We start from the raw sequence: 18,334 nt of genomic DNA, 5'->3' as shown, positions 1-18,334 counted from the left end.
TTTAACGGAACCATTTGTAATTAAGACACAACTTCTTCCAAAGTCATTAACATGATAACATGTTAGCGTGATGTCTAATTATGATCTCTTTGCATTATTCATTAGTTCATTGTGAAACGAGTGTGTAATAACCTCAGTGATGTAACATGTTTACTTGATACTTGATGCAACTTTATACAACTGTGTTTTACAAAAAGAAATTGAAAAACCTTTTTTTTCAGAGATTTTAACTTTTTAGGAATTTAAGAATCCTGACACTCATCATTGACCTATAGGTAGTATTTTATAAGATCTCGAATCCTTTAAATTATGTAGGTACAAAGTTTTGTTTCCACTTTCATTTTAAAATGTGACGTAATGGAAAAGGTCTATAAAAGCATAGATCTTAAACTTTGTTTTAAACAGTTAAGTTAGTTACCTAAATAATAAAGAGCTCACTCTTATGTTAAGCGAGGGCGACCTATTGAGAAATAGGGATCCCACCAAAAACATAAATGTAAAAAAGGAGAGCCAAGTTCAATACAAAAATTATGCTTGGCTGTGGGGCTCGCCGCAAAAAGAATGGAGATCTAAATGAGTGCCACTGCCAAGTTCTATGCAAAATCCAAATATGTATTTATAGGAACAAAATAACATTATAAACAAGTATTAAACTCTATTTCTTTGCTATGTTATTTTGTTCCTATAAATACATATTTGGATTTTGCATAGAACTTGGCAGTGGCACTCATTTAGATCTCCATTCTTTTTGCGGCGAGCCCCACAGCCAAGCATAATTTTTGTATTGAACTTGGCTCTCCTTTTTTACATTTATGTTTTTGGTGGGATATCAATACTTTTTGTAAAGAAAACTAGGCAGGTATTGAGATTTAATGTTTTTTCTTGTGTTTCCGCTGTATGGTTTTTACTTCTGTTCTTTGTATAATTATGTGGTACCGCGCGCCGCCGACGACACACCGTTGGCCGGTTGTTTAGAGCGTATTAAAAGTTTTTTGTATGGGGACACCACTTATTTTTTGACTAAACTTTATTTTAATATAGCAAATATAATAATACATATATTGGGGTAGTTTCAAATATCTGCTTGTAACGGTTCCAACGCTACAATAAAAAAATATTTTTTTGTATGGGGACCCGCCCTATTTTTTAACTTTTTTTTATTTTTAGATTTTTTCCTACGCTTACACACAATAACCGAGCTGGATTCCAAATTTCATCCTTCTAGGTCATCTGGAAGTAGGTTAGGTTTAGGTACTTATATCAGTCCCAATAAAAAATGTTTTTTTTTGTATGGGGACCCCCCCCTATTTTTAAACTTTATTTTATTTTTAGATTATTTCCTACGGTTACACGCAATAACCGAGCTGGATTCCAAATTTCATCCTTCTAGGTCATCTGGAAGTAGGTTAGGTTTAGGTACTTATATGTCAGTCCCAATAAAAAGTGGTTTTTTTGTATGGGGACCCCCCCTATTTTTTAACTTTATTTTATTTTTAGATTTTTTCCTACGGTTACACACAATAAACAAGCTGGATTCCAAATTTCATCCTTCTAGGTCATCTGGAAGTAGGTTAGGTTTAGGTACTATAAGTCATAAGTCAGTCTTAAAATTTACGACTTTTTGACCTTCATACCTTTATAACCGTTTGAGCTAGCTTCATGAAATTTGGGCTTCTAGATATCCTTATGGATATAATTAAACACACGTAGTTTTATGTGTTTACGTCAAAGATGTTTTGAGTTATAGAAGGGTCAAAAGTGGCACCAAGTGGTTCGTGTAATATTACACTCGGCGCTGGCTAGCCAGTTCCTTTGCTTGAACTTGGCTTGACACCCTGCCGCGTGTCTAGATACTTAGATATAAAATTATAACAACTAGGTATATATATATATGTACTACCTACCTTACGAGTTTCTAAGACGTTTTTTTTATCTGAATTAGATATTTATATGGGTCAGTCATAACAATATAGGTTTATGTTTATACCTACATTATATTAACAGTTTTCGTCTATAAAACCTAATGTTGCCCGGGGCATAGGTCTCCAGGACGCTTGCTGCCAGACTTAGCCGCTGAGCGAAATATTCACCTGCTCGAGGTTCGCCAGACACCCAGACCAGTTTATGAGAAATTATTTTTCTTTCGCAACTTGTCTGGTGACCTTGGCTGCATGACCATGGCTCAAAGGTTTCGCTGCAAGTGCCGCAAATATGTAATTTTCTTTAAAAAATGCATGCATATTTATTTATTATTTCTAAGAAACATTGTGACATTGGTCATATATTGATATGAAACATTGTTTGTTCGGAATACGTTTCGCCGGTGACATCAGAGGATTGACCTCAGTTCGTATTTACGCAACGAGTGATATCATAAGAGCTGAAGCTGACTAACATTCGCTTGACCGGGTGATAGCTAATAAAAATAGCCCATGTAAGTGATAAACCTTGAAAAATGGAGTGTTCGTATGTGAAATATTCCACCACGAAACCACCACCACGGTTCATCCTTTGGGTAAGGATCTATAAAAACTAATAATGACAGTAAGGATTTAAAAATACTTATAGGTAGGTGCATACAAAATATTAGAAAAGTCTACTAAGTAGGTACGTAGGTACATAATATAACCTTTAATACTTAAGTTATTGTAATGTCGGATGGCAAGCAGACTTTGAAGTTTTCCTTCTCTATATAGTGCAGTCACACGCGCGTGTCCCGCATTTGTCCCTGAGCTTGCGTGTTTCCCGGAAGTACCGACTAATAGGTACCTACCAAGTCCTTGACACATATTTTCCTGTAGGTACGACAGCCACCAGCGGTGACCTATCGTGTTTAAGGGGCTACCCCACGCCAATGACCTTCGATCTGAATCCCTTAGCTTTCTAATGTTTTTTGTAGCTTATTATATTAACAGCAACGGCTTTAAGCAATATAATATACCATATTTACTTCAAAGTTCATTGTCTTCGAGATATTTGGCATCAAAGTTGAACAACTTTAGGCTAAAAAAACTGGTTATCTGGCCATGTCAGCAGGTTTTTCACCACAAACTATCCTAAAGGTAAATCAGTAAGTAATAAAATTAATTCCATGTTATTGTAAGGCTGGGCATGATGAGGATTGGTCCGTGAAGACTCACGCACGCGCGGCGCAAACAGTGAGTCAGAGCAGCCAGTCGGTCGCAGCACTCGCTCGGGAAAACGTTCCTCGGCTTTTCGCTTGCTTTGTTTTAATAACTGTGTCATACGACGAGAAAAGGTGGGTACCTACGTATTATTGTTTCATTCTTATTCTCCGTGCTTTAATATCTTTAATGTTTTCTTCGCAGTAAAAGAACAAAACCAAATGAATAAATATTTTTTTTAATAGTAAGTCATAAAAAAGATTAAACTTAGTAGATATGGATATTCAGAAAGCTCTATGGTAAAATTTTCAATTTCAGCAACTTTAAGGATAATTTGCAATAGGATTATAATCCTGAACCCAACACGTATGTTATATGGTAGTCTTAGTTTTAATTTGTAGTAACGGTCAAATAATTATTATTGAAATATAGTATTCACCTAAACATTTTTGCTAATAATAAACTATATATTTTTTTTATTATAAAACGTATACTTATATCTGGTTCTTTAGTACCTACCTGACAAATCATAATGAAGCATAAGTAATACTTATATAAATAACGTTGCATCAAAATTGGCGCATATCTTTTCGATAAAAGGCATAACCTGCGATGCTGTGATGTTTGTTTATAGATTTGGTTGAGTGTACATATTATGAGGGTGGGGTGGGTGTTATAAGGGTTTGTTCGTCGCGTATAAATACAACTCTGCATCAACAATGCAATACCTACCTACGTTCCTATGTATACTTGTATAGGTCACAGTACTGTACCTTATATGTGAGCACACTGTGAAAACAGTACATTTGAATACGTATTGAAGGTTTTCGCTACCTATTCAAATTGGCCACCGTGTATTTGTCATGCTTCGCGAGGTTGTTCTGCTAGTTCCTTAAATATATATGTGTATCTACAAATGTTTATACCGAGTGAAGCTAAAGCGTGTATAAACTTATAAACTGTTTACATGTTGGTGGAAAGTAAAGCTAAGTATACCGCGAAACCATGCCGTGTACATACCAACCATAATGAAAAGAGCTTATGCATTTAGCTGCCGTATATTTAGTTCACACATCTAGTTGTTTCCTTCAAGGTCAATTGACCACTGAAAGCTTCAATTTTACTAGGATCTTAAAATAAGCTCTCCAGTCACTGTTATAGTACATACACAAGTATACTTATGTATTCGCGAGAGCAAGCGGCCTCGGCACACAAACAGGACAAATTAAGAGAGCTTACTGAGCTTATCGCCTCTAGGCAACCAGTATAAATATGACATGCCGTTGCTTATACTTGTCATGATTTCCTGGATCAAGTTATACAAGCTCAACTGTAAATATACATGTATATATAGGTCGTTGTGGTCTCATGGCCCGCCAACACGTTGACCTAAACGCCCATTTTGGGAGACGATGAGAGACGTATGAGCGTACAGCGTACCTCTACATCGACATTAATTACTCCGTTTACCATTTTGTGAAGGCGTGGGTGGATTGTGTACAATATATGGCGCGTCCATGAGGAACTAGAGATGATTGGGAGTGATTACAAATGCTCCTTCCTGTCGAACTCAATGTCAAACTACGTAAGCTGTAGGAATACAGATGGAACTTGAAAATATTCTCTACAAATGTATTAACTCATTTGGTAATAGGGATTTACAATACTTTCAATCAACTTTTAATAAAAACAAAATAAAATTGTGTACTTGGTATTTTTTTTAATAAACTGTCGTTTTATATGATCTTTAGGTAGGTTTAATACTTTTAATAGAAATAAAATAAAATTGTGGAAAATTTTTACTTGCTCATATTTTTTTTTATAAACCGTCATCTAATATTATAATATGGGGCATTATCTATGAAAAGGGACCTTATTGTCGATGGCGCTTACGCCGCACAGCGTCGCGCGGCATTGTATTTATATCGGAGCATCGTTAATAATAGCGTAAGCGCCATCGACAATAAGGTCCCTTTTCATAGATAACGTCACATATGATCATTTAGGTAGGTGTTTTTACATAAGTACCTATTAAGTGTAGATGGCGCTTGTTGTTATGTCGGCTGGAAAAAAACATAGCACTATACGGCTCGAAGGACCAATGGTTTGTGATTACGAATTCTTGTTTAATAGGTTCGAAATACTAAAACAAAACTTCGAAATATATAAAATTAATCAAAGCTAAAATTTGACTTTTGATACGAACTAATTAAGGTGGTGATAAAAGACTAAACTGATTAGTTAAATTTTTGGGTCTCTTGGTACTGGAAGCATACTCGTATATTACGCATATTAAAAATACTATTTTATTTTCAAAACATTACTCCCGGGCGCGTTCCTATGAATATCCAAGAGTCTGCAACATTTTCTCATCAACTTTACGTAACCATCCAACGTGGCCATCCATTCACCATTGAAGTAATTAGTGTAACTACTGTTCCAGGAGACATGTCGCACTCGGTGACCATCACTCGAACCACCACCACCACGAGCGGCTCCGCGCTCTTCGTCAACACCGGGTACCTGCGGACGCTGCCCGGTCTGCTGAAGCTCGCTGAACTGGTAATGACTTCCAAAAAAGAGTTAGCGATTTTGAGACTGAACGCCGCAGTGAGCTCGATAGAAAGCTAGATGAGCTCGAAGGGAACAGCATAGTACAGTCAAGGAATTTAAATTCCGACCCATTTCGTACTTTGTCACAGTGACAATCAATATGAAAGCCGCTAGAGACCTCATACGGTTGTCACTGTGACAAAGTACGAAATGGGTCGGAATTTAAATTCCTTGACTGTGCCTTAGGGTGGTTCACGTTTGTATGGGAAAAATTCAAACTCCAGCTAGAAAAAGCGGCACCCTCTCATTTTATTACACGTGTTCTGTTGACTAAATATGCCAAGTTTTGTAATCTTATCTCAACTACAAGGGGATGCTCAAACACTTTGAAATTTTTCAAAGTTGTATGAAATCCAAAAGAAACAAGTTATTATTTTTTTCAGTTTTATGTAAGTAGTAGTTTTCACATTATTTTAAAGTGTGATTTAAAAGTTATTTGATGAAAAACCATTTTTATTTCTATTTTTTATGATTTTTTAGGTGAAATTCTAAAAATCTTACTTTTCGAAAAATTATAAAAAATAGAAATAAAACTGTTTTTCTACTTAAAAACTTATAAATCACATGTGCAAATAATGTGAAAACAGATACTTAAATAAAAATCTGAATAATAAATACTTCTGTTTTTTGGTTTTCATACAACATACAAAATTTTCAAAGTGGTTGAGCACCCCCTTGTAGTTGAGATAAAATTACGAAACTTGGTGTATTTTATCAGCATAATAAGTGTAACAAAATAAGGGGATGGCCCGTCGGAAAATAAAAAAAATTTTTTTTTGAACCACCCTACTGTACCTATACCTACCCATTTCCATCTTACATGATATCAGTACTATAAATTATTATTCATCTGTTAGGAATCCTTTTAAGAAAATTCCTTTAAATCAACTGCGCCGTGTACCTACCGAAATTGCTACATCACTAACATGTTCGTTAAATAGTCACATATGTTAATTTCTAGTTAATTTGCACAAAGTAGAAGGAAGGAAGGACAATAAAATACCTTTATTATCTAAATTGGTGATTTACTTGGAACTGTTATACACAAACACGCCTAGTTAGGAAACTTTGGAGGCATCCAATTTAAATACAAAACCTTATTTAGATATTAAGGACGAATCACGCTAGACCGGGCCGTGCCCGGGCCGACGCGACCGACGTGTCATTTTTTATGACATTTCCATGGAAAACGAAGTTTCGGGAGCTCCGGCCCGGCCACGGCCCGGTCTAACGTGAGTCATCCTACCTACTAGCGCAAACTGTAAATACAGTTTTGCAGGGATCGGTATAGATTTAAGCTCTGTACTGTGTATTAATAAATAAATAATAAAAAAATCAATTAAAAAACCTGATAAATAGGTATGCAACTTTTTTTTACACAGAATATGTTTTCATTGTCAATATTGTCCTACTCAAGTTTTACGAGTTTTATCATCTCTCTGATATTCTGGTCCAAACTGACCTAATTTCAGTTACGTAAATACCACCGTTGTGCAAGCAGGAACGCATCGTTAATAATAAGGGCATCTTAACACATTCCGATCTGTGTGAAAATATGAATAAAGTTGTCATGATATAGTATAGCTTGTACTTACAGTATTATCTAGTCTATACGTTTACTTTACATGAAATCTGTAGGTCAGGTTGGCAGCTAACGCTACGTCTTACGTAGGCGAACAACGCGCGAACGCGGCGCGGCGCGGCGCGGCGAAATCAATCCTTTGATGCCCATAGAAGTGTCCTACGTAAGCGATCTCGTTGCGAACGCGGTGCGGCGCGATTTGCACGCGAATGTCAGGCGGCGCGGCGCGGCGCAGCGCGGCGGCGGCCGCTTTCGCCGCGCCGCGCCGCGCCGCGTTCGCGCGTTGTTCGCCTCGCTTACGTAGCTCTCGTAGATCTCGCTTACGAGATCGCTTACGTAGGACACTTCTATGGGCATCAAAGGATTGATTTCGCCGCGCCGCGCCGCGCCGCGTTCGCGCGTTGTTCGCCTACGTAAGACGTAGCGTTAGATTTTACTTTGGGGAGATTCGTTTCCAGAACAGTAGTTGGTCACCCAACCCGTTACCGTCGTCTTATATACAAATTATGCCGTGTAGGTATTACATTCCAATTTCGCCAAAAACTGTATTATATTATTTGTACCTACTTACATATTGATATCATGAATTTTATCGTGTTTCTGTCATTCAAGAGATATCATGTCAGAAAACGAATGAACTCCTCATTCTGTTTCTCCTTGAAAGTGCGGCATGATGTCAACTACATACTCGTAGTATGCGTCATCGTAAACGATTATTACCTTTATGCGACCGGTGACTATACGTCAGCAGTCATCGCGGGCAACATTCAGACTAATTTTCCAAGTTTCAGCGAAAACTTTAGAGCTTCTTTAGAGCTCAAAATTGAGACTAGGTACTTAATAGAAAATTTGGCTTGTCTCTTACATCTTGCGAGAAAATATTAAGAGCTTAATATTCATATTTAAAAAAAACCTTCTAAAATTTAAGAGCTATTGGTTCTGTAGATCATCATGTCATCATAGAACGTAATGATATTTTTTCAATCGGTTCATAGCACATTGAATTACTTTTAGATATTTACTATAAATGATGGCTCCATAGAGCTAAATATAAATACGGCATATGGTCAATAACAATAACTGTGGGCAGATGATTAGTCAATAAATGTCTTATATCATCATAAGGTAAATAGGAAAACATCCTTGTAGATTAGTCATACTCATGTTGTTAATTATAGTCGAAATGTTTTGATTTCGTCATCCAAGATATGTATTCATATTGTTCTTATTGTGATACACAAAAAAACATGGTTAATAAATTAAACGTAATTTTTATTTAATATCGATAAAAAACGATACGTAGCTGAAACAAAAGGATGAACTAGGCAAAATGTATTAAAATATCAGTGCCCTGTTTATCAAACGCTAAAAGCTTGTAACTTGTAATACAAGTGGAAGTCCCTTTCTAACAAAAACTGTCAAAAAGGGACTTCCACTTGTATTACAAGTTACAAGCTTTTGATAAACGGGGCACAGGTCTTAATACTGACTTCTAAGCGGTGAACAACAATAAAGGTTGATTATATTACGTACCATGTAAGTAAAATTTTTTTTATTTGTTTTTCAGTTACTTGGAGCGGCATGCGTTGGCGTCATTGGGTACTACCATGACACCAAGGGTTACGTGCTGCAGACTCCTGAGCTTTTCTTCTTTCTGATGGCGGTGACGTTCATGATCGGCACGTTTTGTCTTCTCACGGCATGCCTAGTCTCCCTCTCTACGTCTTCTCTAATATCCAAGACGATATACGTAAGTTATTCCCTATCAGGGTTCCGTATCTCACAGGGAAAAACGGAACCCTTATGAATAGGATCACTTTGTCGTCCGTCCGTCTGTCTGCCAAGACAGCCTGCCTTTATCTCGGGAAGGCGTGGAATCTACAGTCAATCAAGCAAGCTTCTAAGTTAACGTAAAAGAAGACGGCCGTTTATGCCGCAAAAAACGTATAATATACAGTGAAACCTGGTTAAGTGGGACCTGGATAAGTGAGAAACCTCTATAGCTGGGACTCATGGTGCGGTCCCGACACTTTAGCACTGAATTACCTCTGTTAGTGAGATAAAACGAACCTCTATAACTGAGATTAGTTGTTGTGATATTATAGTCACATTTACCTCTATAATAGAGACAGAGAGTGTATTTTACCTCTTTTACTGAGACTATATTTATAACATTACATTTTACTAATTGTTTTTTTTAGAATTTTATTTGAATTAGTACCTCTGTATCTGAGATAACGTCAATCTATGACCTCTCTAACTTGGACTTTATTGATCTATTTCCGTATTCTTACTAACTCTTAGTCTATCCACAAATTCCGCATTTGCTTAATTGTATCTAAACGACTTCAAGTTTCATTTAGTTACTTTATGTAGTTAAAACTATCGAAACGAAAGCTGAAATCTTGATAAGGAACAAGAATAAACAAACTTTCATTTAATAAATTTCTAAGACGCAATGAAGTCCGTATCAAATTTAATTGAAAAAATCTATCCTTTGGAAAATCATTCAAAATAAATTCAACGAAATATTTAAACAGACTTAAAAAATATATCGGGACAAGGATTATTTCACCTAAACATTTAAAGATAGTTACAAAATATCTTATTAACCACCTCTATAACTGAGATATATCCTCTATTTTCACCTCTATTAATGGGACCCTCTGTAAATGAGACAGAAATTTATTTGTACCTGGCTAACTGGGAGCCTGGGTAAGTGGAAAACCTCTTTAAGTGAGACAAATTTGCTCGTCCCTTGAGATCTCACTTATCCAGGTTTCACTGTATTAAGTATGTTTCGACACTCTCAATGGGAATCAAAATGTATAGGGTACTTTCCGTTGACAAGTAATTTCGTCTTACATATATAAACTAGGTACTTAAAAGTTCAGGGAAAATTTAAAAAATATAGCTTACCTAAATTTTTTGTAAAACATATAAAAATAGATCTACCTAAGTTAGTAATTGAATCTTTACAAAGATGCTTTTAGTGTTTCTTGAGAAGATGCATACCTTCTTTAGAATACTTAAGTGGCTAACATTTGTATTTATTTATTAATGCAGTCGTTTTGGCAAAAAGGCAACCACTTTTAATTAAATCAAGTCACTTTTGTTAACAACTTCGCTGCGACAAGCAAGATAAGCAAATCTAGCGGCCCACCATACAAGAAAAATTGGCAGTCAAATTGGAATCAGTGCCATTAGAAAATAAAATTGAAACTGTATTTTTAGTGAACGTGTTAAACATTAAAAATCTTGATTGTTTTCTCTAAAACTTTTCTATTTCGTATCTTGAAAAATTTGGTTTCATTTTCAGGAGGTGATATACCACGGGTTGGCCTGTATCCTGTACTTAGCATCAAGCCTTACGTTATTGATAGAAGTCAATCAGCATAAAAATGCTTACGGTTATAGAAGCTATTACGAGCCGTATTTAGCCGCTTCGGTAAGTTCAATTCAAACATCACTTATTTCATCGATATATCGCAAACTAGTTGATTGTGCGGCCGATTTTACTAACGCTATCCAGTATCAGCGTCTGCAGGTTTAATACACTTTCTACGTATGCTGTTTGTGGCGTTTAACTAGTTATACCTAGTAAGAATATTGGCATATTTCGTCAATAAAGTACGTTTTTAGGGTTCCGTACCTCAAAAGGAAAAAACGGAACCCTTATAGGATCACTCGTGCGTCTGAAATGAAAAGTCTGTCTGTCTGTCCGTCTGTCACAGCCGATTTTCTCCGGAACTACTGGACCAATTAAGTTGAAATTTGGTACACATATGTATGTTTGTGACCCAAAGATGGACATGTAACGTAAACAAATATATTTTTAACATGGGGGCCATTATGGGGGATAAAAGAGAAAATTAAAAAATAAAGTTTTTCAAACTATATCGTGTTACATATCAAATGAAAGAGCTTATTGTAAGGATCTCAAATATATTTATTTTATCATTTTCGAATAAATATTGTAGAAGTAATTCAAGAAAATAGACATAAAAATTACCATTCCCCCCCCCCCTTTATCTCCGAAACTACTGGGTCTAAAATTTTGAAAAAAATACATACAATAGGTACCTATAGATACCTATAGATACCTATAGATGACAGGAAAACCTATTAGAAATGTACAGTCAAGCGTGAGTTGGATTTAATTACTTACTTTTTGATCCCACCCCTACGGATTTTTGAAAGACGTTTCACTCGCGTTTCACATAAAAAAATACATCGAACCCTTGGAACGCGAGTCCGACTCGCACTTGGCCGGTTTTTTTTCAAATTCCATTTGTAAAATCATATTTTTCATAGAATTGTATTAATTTTAAATAGCATGTTATTTTAAATTCATTTAAACAAAATATAATTTTCCAAATTGGTTTAGAAATAGCGGAGTTCTGAGGGAAGATATACATAAAAAATACCGGTCTAATTGATAACCTCCTCCTTTTTTGAAGTCGGTTAATAAAAGTAGATTTAAATAGGTACATATAGGTATATATATACTGTGTCTAGTTTTTTTTATTTTTCTGATGCCATCGATTTTTATTTTCAGATAATGGGACTGGTTTTGACGGCACTGTACTTGATCAGCACGTTTTTGGCGAATCGTTCGTACCGTGGAATATAAGTCACAAAGATATTATTCAGGATTTTTATGTCTATACAAACAATAGTGCGTTCCATAACAATCTTAATTTCTAAGAAGCCCACTATGCTTTGCTATGAATGTTAAAGTTATAAGGTTACGAGTAATACCTAGACCTAGGTACATATTTACGATATGATACCTATGCAAATTGTAAAGTATATACTTATACAAATATTTATGTATTAATATTACCGATTTAATTATAAATTATTCTAAATTAGTGTCTACTTTTGCATAATATATTTATGTAATAAGTTAAAGTATAAATTAACTAGTCAGTCCAAGGGTGTTCACTATTTTAGAATAAATAAAAATACAGCGTAATAAAATTACAGGAGTGTTGAGTCGATATTCTAACCCGGAAGTCGGAAAGCTTCAGTTAGTTTTAAAAGTCGTCGCAAATAAATAAAATATAATTACAGTAGAACCCGCTTAAGACGATTCTGAGGGGACCTAGCAAAAAAGCTTAAACGGGAAATCGTATTAAACGTGAAAAACTAACGTACAAACACCGTAGCGAATGATGTCTAAATGCATGTAGGTATAAGATCACACGTGGATATTAATCTAGGAACACTAACGATAGGCTCAATTAGAAAGTCGTGGAGTGGAGTAAATAAAAACCTGGGAGCGATAGCTTGCACTCCGTGGTCCATAACCGTCAAGCAGATGGCATAGCATTCTCACGCCGACAAGGACCCGACAAAAGATATTAGACAAAACAAAAACCCAAAGGTAGGTAATAAACACATTAAAAAATGTTGGCTAACGGCGTATTGCATAACAATACGACCGTACGGCGGTTATGTCAATAACACAAACGTGCAGATGGTGCGTAACGGGAATTTTAGATGGCGTATTAAGCGGGACTCGAGTCGTATTAACCGTGAAAAAATGTATGAAAACAGACTTAAAGTTGCAGGGACCAGCGCAAAATGGCGTATTATGCGGGAAATCGTATTAAACGGGTTCTACTGTATATGAAATTGTAATTTGCAACGCAAGTTTCGCGCTAGATCAGCCATATTTTTGACATTTTTGTATGTTGTATAGAGTAGAAATTAAATGCTAACCCGACCAGAAAACGTTTCCCTGGAATATAAAAAAATCATGCGGGATTATTTTTTTAATAACTGTTTTTCATTCTTATTTTGATGATGATACGATACTTAAATTAACTGTAGGTATATTCAAATAAGATTATTTGACCCAACCATTTGGCTTTTTGCCCCAAAACTGTTTCAAATAATCCCAGTTCACCGTAGAAGTAGGTAATTAGGTAGGTCAATAACCTTAAATAATGTAAGCTTTATCTAATTTGTATTAACCATACTCCGGGGTTTTGGGTGTGGGACGAATGCTTTACACTAGCCAAAAATAGGATATTTAAAAAAAAGAATATATATTGACATTTCTAAGTACATTTGGATCCTACTACTATATTTAATTCACAGTTTGGTAATTCATTTACAATACACATATTTATTAATACACCAAATCATTCCCGCTCCCTAAACCCCAGGATATGCTAATAACTAGGTATTAAATTTATATTAAGAACTTTTTTTAAGAAAATAGATGAAGTTTACTTATTTCGCACATACAAATACCTACACACAAAGAAATATTAATACTAAGCAAGTACTTAGTATCGAAATTTATTTATTTATTTACAGCATTTTTATATAAATCATAATTGGTGATGCTTTACTGTTTAATATATTTATATAATTGATACTTAGTGTTAAATATGAGAAGAGAAGATTTAAAATATTTTCAGGGAGTTAAAAAGCCGAATTTTCTTTAACTTTGATTTATTGTCATCGTTTTAGTAATAAAGTGCTGAATGCCGGTAAATTACACTATTACCACATTATGATATAAGTATTTTAAGAGATGCAACAAGGATATTATGTTAAGAATTAAATTGTTGTAAGTAAATTATTCTGCCATCTGTTTAACGGATAAGACTTCGTTGCTTCCAGAATAGTAGTATACCTACTCGGTGTACCTCTACCTATAAAGTTATTGAAACTTTATGATTTGAATCTGATTTCCTGCAAACAAACAATTACATTTATATTACGGTACAGATTTTGCTATCGATGTTGTTTATTATATACCTTTATTTTAATATATTTGTACTTTCTAGTAAAATGCTGTTTTATTATATCACAACCCGCTCCTACATTTGTCCTCAAATTAAAATATATCATACGGGTGCTGATCATGTGACTGCTTACCTATTACGGTGTCGTTTAGTATTTAACGAGCACTTATATTGAGGCCCACGATTGATTGTTGTCCTCAATTTTTTTTTATTTAAATCCTTTCGTTAAGGTAAGTATTAGGGCTACCAGGGCTACCCTAATCCATAAATAGAAGTCTCCACAGCTGTAAATATTCCAAGTCGCGGGTGTTCGTCCAGTTATTTATACACGCCGGCACGCTCCTTGCTTAGCACGCGACATATTCAAACAAGGCCCGACATTTGTTAGAGAAGGTTCACAACATCCGAAGAAGAAAATAGGAAATATTTTAGTGCTCCCGATTCGAAATTAGGCCAATAGGGTGAAAGTTCGCTGAACTTGCGCGTGCGCAAAACATCTAAAAATATACGTGTTGTTAATGACCGTTTGGCGAAGTATTTGAACTCTCCCTTGTTTCCTGTCGGATGAGCCATAGATCGTGTCTGGACATTGTAGAGGGAAGTGTGCTGTGAAACTGGGATTGTTTTTCGTAATATTGTGAAATGACACGAGGCCCAACCATAGTTCGTGTTGCGCCGGGCGGCGGCGGCGGCGAGCGTGGCATCAAGTGTTGTTGCTGCCGCTGCTGTGAGTGCCTCAACCTGGGCTACCTCACTTCGCAACATGGATTGATAAAGCTTGCGGAAGCGGTAAGTCTTTTCCTAAAAAAATAAGTACCTAGCATGGTATAATAATATACTCCGCCTGGTACTCTCATCCCGTCTTTTCTAGGTCACCTGACTGACACAAGCCTACGTCATCATGCGACAGCGCTGTATGATAATATGCGATAGCGCTATATATAGCGGCCATGTTATTGTGACGTAGACTTGTGTCACTCTGGGAAGAGAAGACCATGTTTTATTAGACTATGCACCTACCTAGCACATTTCAGTGAGTGGGGCAATATTTATGACTCAACCCGCATTTTTAAAAATAAGTCACAACAACCACTGCTATGGTATGAAGGTATAAACATTCTCTATTTTCCTGATTTTATATCAATAGGTATATGAAAAAGTTAAATAACAGGAAAAAAGCGTGATTAATACAAATACAAATACAAATACAAATACAAATAATTTATTGAGAAAAGTATAGTACAATGATTGTTCTTAAATGTCTTCCTAAAGTGCAAACCATACGTGACCTGGGAATTATTTTTGACACAAAACTCACGTTCGTTCCTCACATCGATGCAATAGTAAAAAAAGCTTCATGTATGTTAGGATTTGTCATAAGAAACGGAAAGGTATTTCGTAAGATACAAACCAAAAAACTTCTCTATTATAGTCTAGTACGCAGTCACTTAGAGTATGGTAGTATCGTCTGGCGACCACATTATGCAACTCATTGTCTTCGGATTGAAAGATTGCAAAAAAGATTTATGTGGCACTTGTCTCGATCGGTAGGTCTTGCGAATAGATCTTTCTCTTATAAGGATAGGTTAAAACATTTTAAAATGTTATCCCTTGAGAACCGTAGAGATCTACTGGATTTAAAATTTCTCACTAAGCTTTTAAGAAATAACATAGATTGTCCACAACTTTTGAGTAGCTTTCGATTCTCAGTGCCTAGAAGAACACCGCGTTTTGCTATCAAACCACTGTCTCGCCCTAAGCGCCGAACTGTGTTAGGGTCAAACTCCCCGGTACCACGCCTGAGCAATTTAATCAATAAATATAGCAACAGATTCGATATTCACTTTGACTCTCTGACCAAAATTAGAAATTTATTCACTAGTAATTAATATATTTAGTTTTAATTCCATATTTATCTAGTTTATTCACTTAACCAGTTGACATCATGGTTGGGCTTTGCTCCTTATTCTACAATAATAAGGTGTTTAAATGTGCCGGCTCTGTTGTTGACTTTGCTTTTTTTAATTACTTGCATGTGGTGTTTACCAGTAATTAGTTATACATTCAGCATGTTGTCATTGTTTGTATAGATGTAAGCTTCAATGTAATAACTGTTGGTGAACCTATAAATAAATAAATAAAATTAAAGACTAAGAATTTACATAGAGACACGTGGTTTACAGATGCCTGAACTAGGATTCCCTGTGTTTCAGGCAGCGAAGGACAATATTAAATTTATTTATTTTTAATTATTCACTTAATTATGAACTATATTTATTACACAAAACAACTGTATATCACCTTAACAAAGAAGTAGATTGTTTTTCATATGATGGTAAACGATTCATTATCATTTACTGATTGTGCAGGTTTAGTCTACGTGCATGACATCTCATGAATCATATACTATCCACAGAATTTATGTTTATACAGATTTTGCTAACTTTCCACAGACTTTTGACGTAATAGGTACTTTGTCATTGAAAAGTCCATGCAGAGTTAGCTTCGTCTGACTCTACTTAAAAATGTAATAATGTCTGTCAGTAACAAGCCAACAACATTGCTCGTATACAGATGCTAGGCGGACTGTGCCAGAGCTTGCTGGTGAAGTACGGCATGTCGGCAGCCGGCACGCTCGGCTCGGCCTTCCACGGGTTCCTCACCACCGCCTCGGCTTGCCTGCTCACCACCGCGCTGCTCATCGCCTGCTACGTGCTGTCGTCTAACTCGCAGCACCTCATCAAGCAGTCCGTATTTGTAAGTACCTACATTTCGGCCTTACGCCTAGTTCGGCCTTCCACGGGTCCCTCTCCAGCTCACCACCGCCTCGGCCTGCTTACTTACCATCGCGCTCCTCATCGACTACTACGCATTGTCGTCTAACTCGCAGCATCTCATTAGAGTTCGTGTTTGTAAGTAAGCGCGTACGTGTCTAAATTTGAAAATAAAGGTATTTAGAATTAAAAAGCAACATTATAATATTTCATAGGTACCTACTAGGCATTAGGATTATACCAAAATAAATGCTCCTTTCTTGATAGTAAACCAACAATTGATTTATATACCCGATGTCCACAGGAATGCTTGTTCAACGCGACGGCCTGTTTCCTATACCTGTCAGCTTCATCGTACATGGGTGTGGCGGTGAACCTCTACCTTTACCCACAGTACGCCATCATCAGCATGTACTCTGCCTACCCAGCCATGACTGCAGTCTATGTAAGCATATATATTCTGCATTGCATCAATTCAGCACTTACCTTCGTTCTCCTCCTTCTTATATTTGCACCTTCCTGCTTGAATACGAAATTACTACCGGGGAAAGCCCCATTAACTACTACATGTACTTTTACCTATCCTAAAAGTGAGCGTAGATAATCGTAGTTTATTTTACGAAGGTGACAGCTATATGACGTACTATTAGAGTGCGGATGTGTATACTTATAGTTGATATTGCATGGTTACCTCCTGATGTTTTCTTATAGTTAAAAACAGCTTGTGGTAGTGGTAATTTTTATTCATTAAGATTCTTTGTATAGTTAGGTATCTAAATATTATAGTTCCTGGTCCTTATATATAATATTGATTGTATTGAAATATACTCGTATATCTTTGTTTATTGACTTCAATGACCTACATCTTTTATGAATTTTATAGCCCTATAAATGGCATCTCCTGAAGTATGTATTCTTTTCGTTTCAGTACATTGGAGTAGTTCTGGGTATTCTTCACGGCGTCGACGCGTACATCTCATACAAATATCTCAAAGGATATCGATGAAAATGGCACATGAAATCGTCGAAAATATTTATTATATAATCGAAACTAACAACTCATTCCATAACTATGGTTTAGTTTATGATAATGTATAAGGTAAATATTATTTTCTTACTAAAACAACCAGTGTTTTCGTTGAACGTTAATTATTTATATTATTTTTCGGGCTGTTATGCTATAGTCTAGGTACCTACTTTTAATAACAAAACGTTTCGAATGACTAAGGTTAAATATATCAAAACAATTCATAACAATAAGTATTGTACAGTAAACTACAAACATACCTAACTCCCTTTGCATACAAACTTCTATGTAAGACAAAAGACAGTTAAGGAAAACGCCATGTCACAACTTGTCACTAAAACAAGTCGAATATGCACATTAGTTAATTAGGTAATTACATAGCGATTTAACTTTAAAAAAGTACCCGTGTTTCCTATACGATGGTGACACTGTCAATCTGTTTTTTCGTA

General features: G+C 35.8%; 2 protein-coding genes across 2 annotated transcripts; both read left to right on the top strand.

The window, feature by feature from the left end:
• The first annotated feature begins 3,126 nt into the window (after positions 1-3,126).
• Positions 3,127-14,131, top strand: LOC134665158 (CKLF-like MARVEL transmembrane domain-containing protein 8). The gene is made up of 5 exons (XM_063522006.1): positions 3,127-3,263; positions 5,569-5,687; positions 8,888-9,070; positions 10,640-10,768; positions 11,879-14,131. The coding sequence occupies exons 2-5, from the start codon at positions 5,574-5,576 to the stop codon at positions 11,951-11,953; spliced, it is 501 nt and encodes a 166-aa protein (XP_063378076.1). The 5' UTR covers positions 3,127-3,263; positions 5,569-5,573; the 3' UTR covers positions 11,954-14,131.
• A 208-nt stretch (positions 14,132-14,339) lies between these two features.
• On the top strand, positions 14,340-17,919 carry LOC134665157 (protein singles bar). The gene is made up of 4 exons (XM_063522005.1): positions 14,340-14,873; positions 16,659-16,841; positions 17,163-17,303; positions 17,787-17,919. The coding sequence occupies exons 1-4, from the start codon at positions 14,727-14,729 to the stop codon at positions 17,862-17,864; spliced, it is 549 nt and encodes a 182-aa protein (XP_063378075.1). The 5' UTR covers positions 14,340-14,726; the 3' UTR covers positions 17,865-17,919.
• Positions 17,920-18,334: the final 415 nt, after the last annotated feature.

Source organism: Cydia fagiglandana, chromosome 6 (genome assembly GCF_963556715.1).
Source record: "Cydia fagiglandana chromosome 6, ilCydFagi1.1, whole genome shotgun sequence".
Classification (NCBI taxonomy): Eukaryota; Metazoa; Arthropoda; class Insecta; order Lepidoptera; family Tortricidae; genus Cydia; species Cydia fagiglandana.
Note: the sequence above shows the minus strand (reverse complement) of the source record. Positions and strands in the feature narration are given on the sequence as shown.

Coding starts and splice junctions, on each gene's coding strand:
- LOC134665158 (XM_063522006.1), top strand. CDS start 5,574: ATGTCGCACTCGGTGACCATCACTCGAACCACCACCACCACGAGCGGC. Junction 9,071..10,639: donor TAATATCCAAGACGATATAC/GTAAGTTATTCC, acceptor TTTCATTTTCAG/GAGGTGATATACCACGGGTT. Junction 10,769..11,878: donor AGCCGTATTTAGCCGCTTCG/GTAAGTTCAATT, acceptor TTTTATTTTCAG/ATAATGGGACTGGTTTTGAC.
- LOC134665157 (XM_063522005.1), top strand. CDS start 14,727: ATGACACGAGGCCCAACCATAGTTCGTGTTGCGCCGGGCGGCGGCGGC. Junction 16,842..17,162: donor TCATCAAGCAGTCCGTATTT/GTAAGTACCTAC, acceptor CGATGTCCACAG/GAATGCTTGTTCAACGCGAC. Junction 17,304..17,786: donor CAGCCATGACTGCAGTCTAT/GTAAGCATATAT, acceptor TTTTCGTTTCAG/TACATTGGAGTAGTTCTGGG.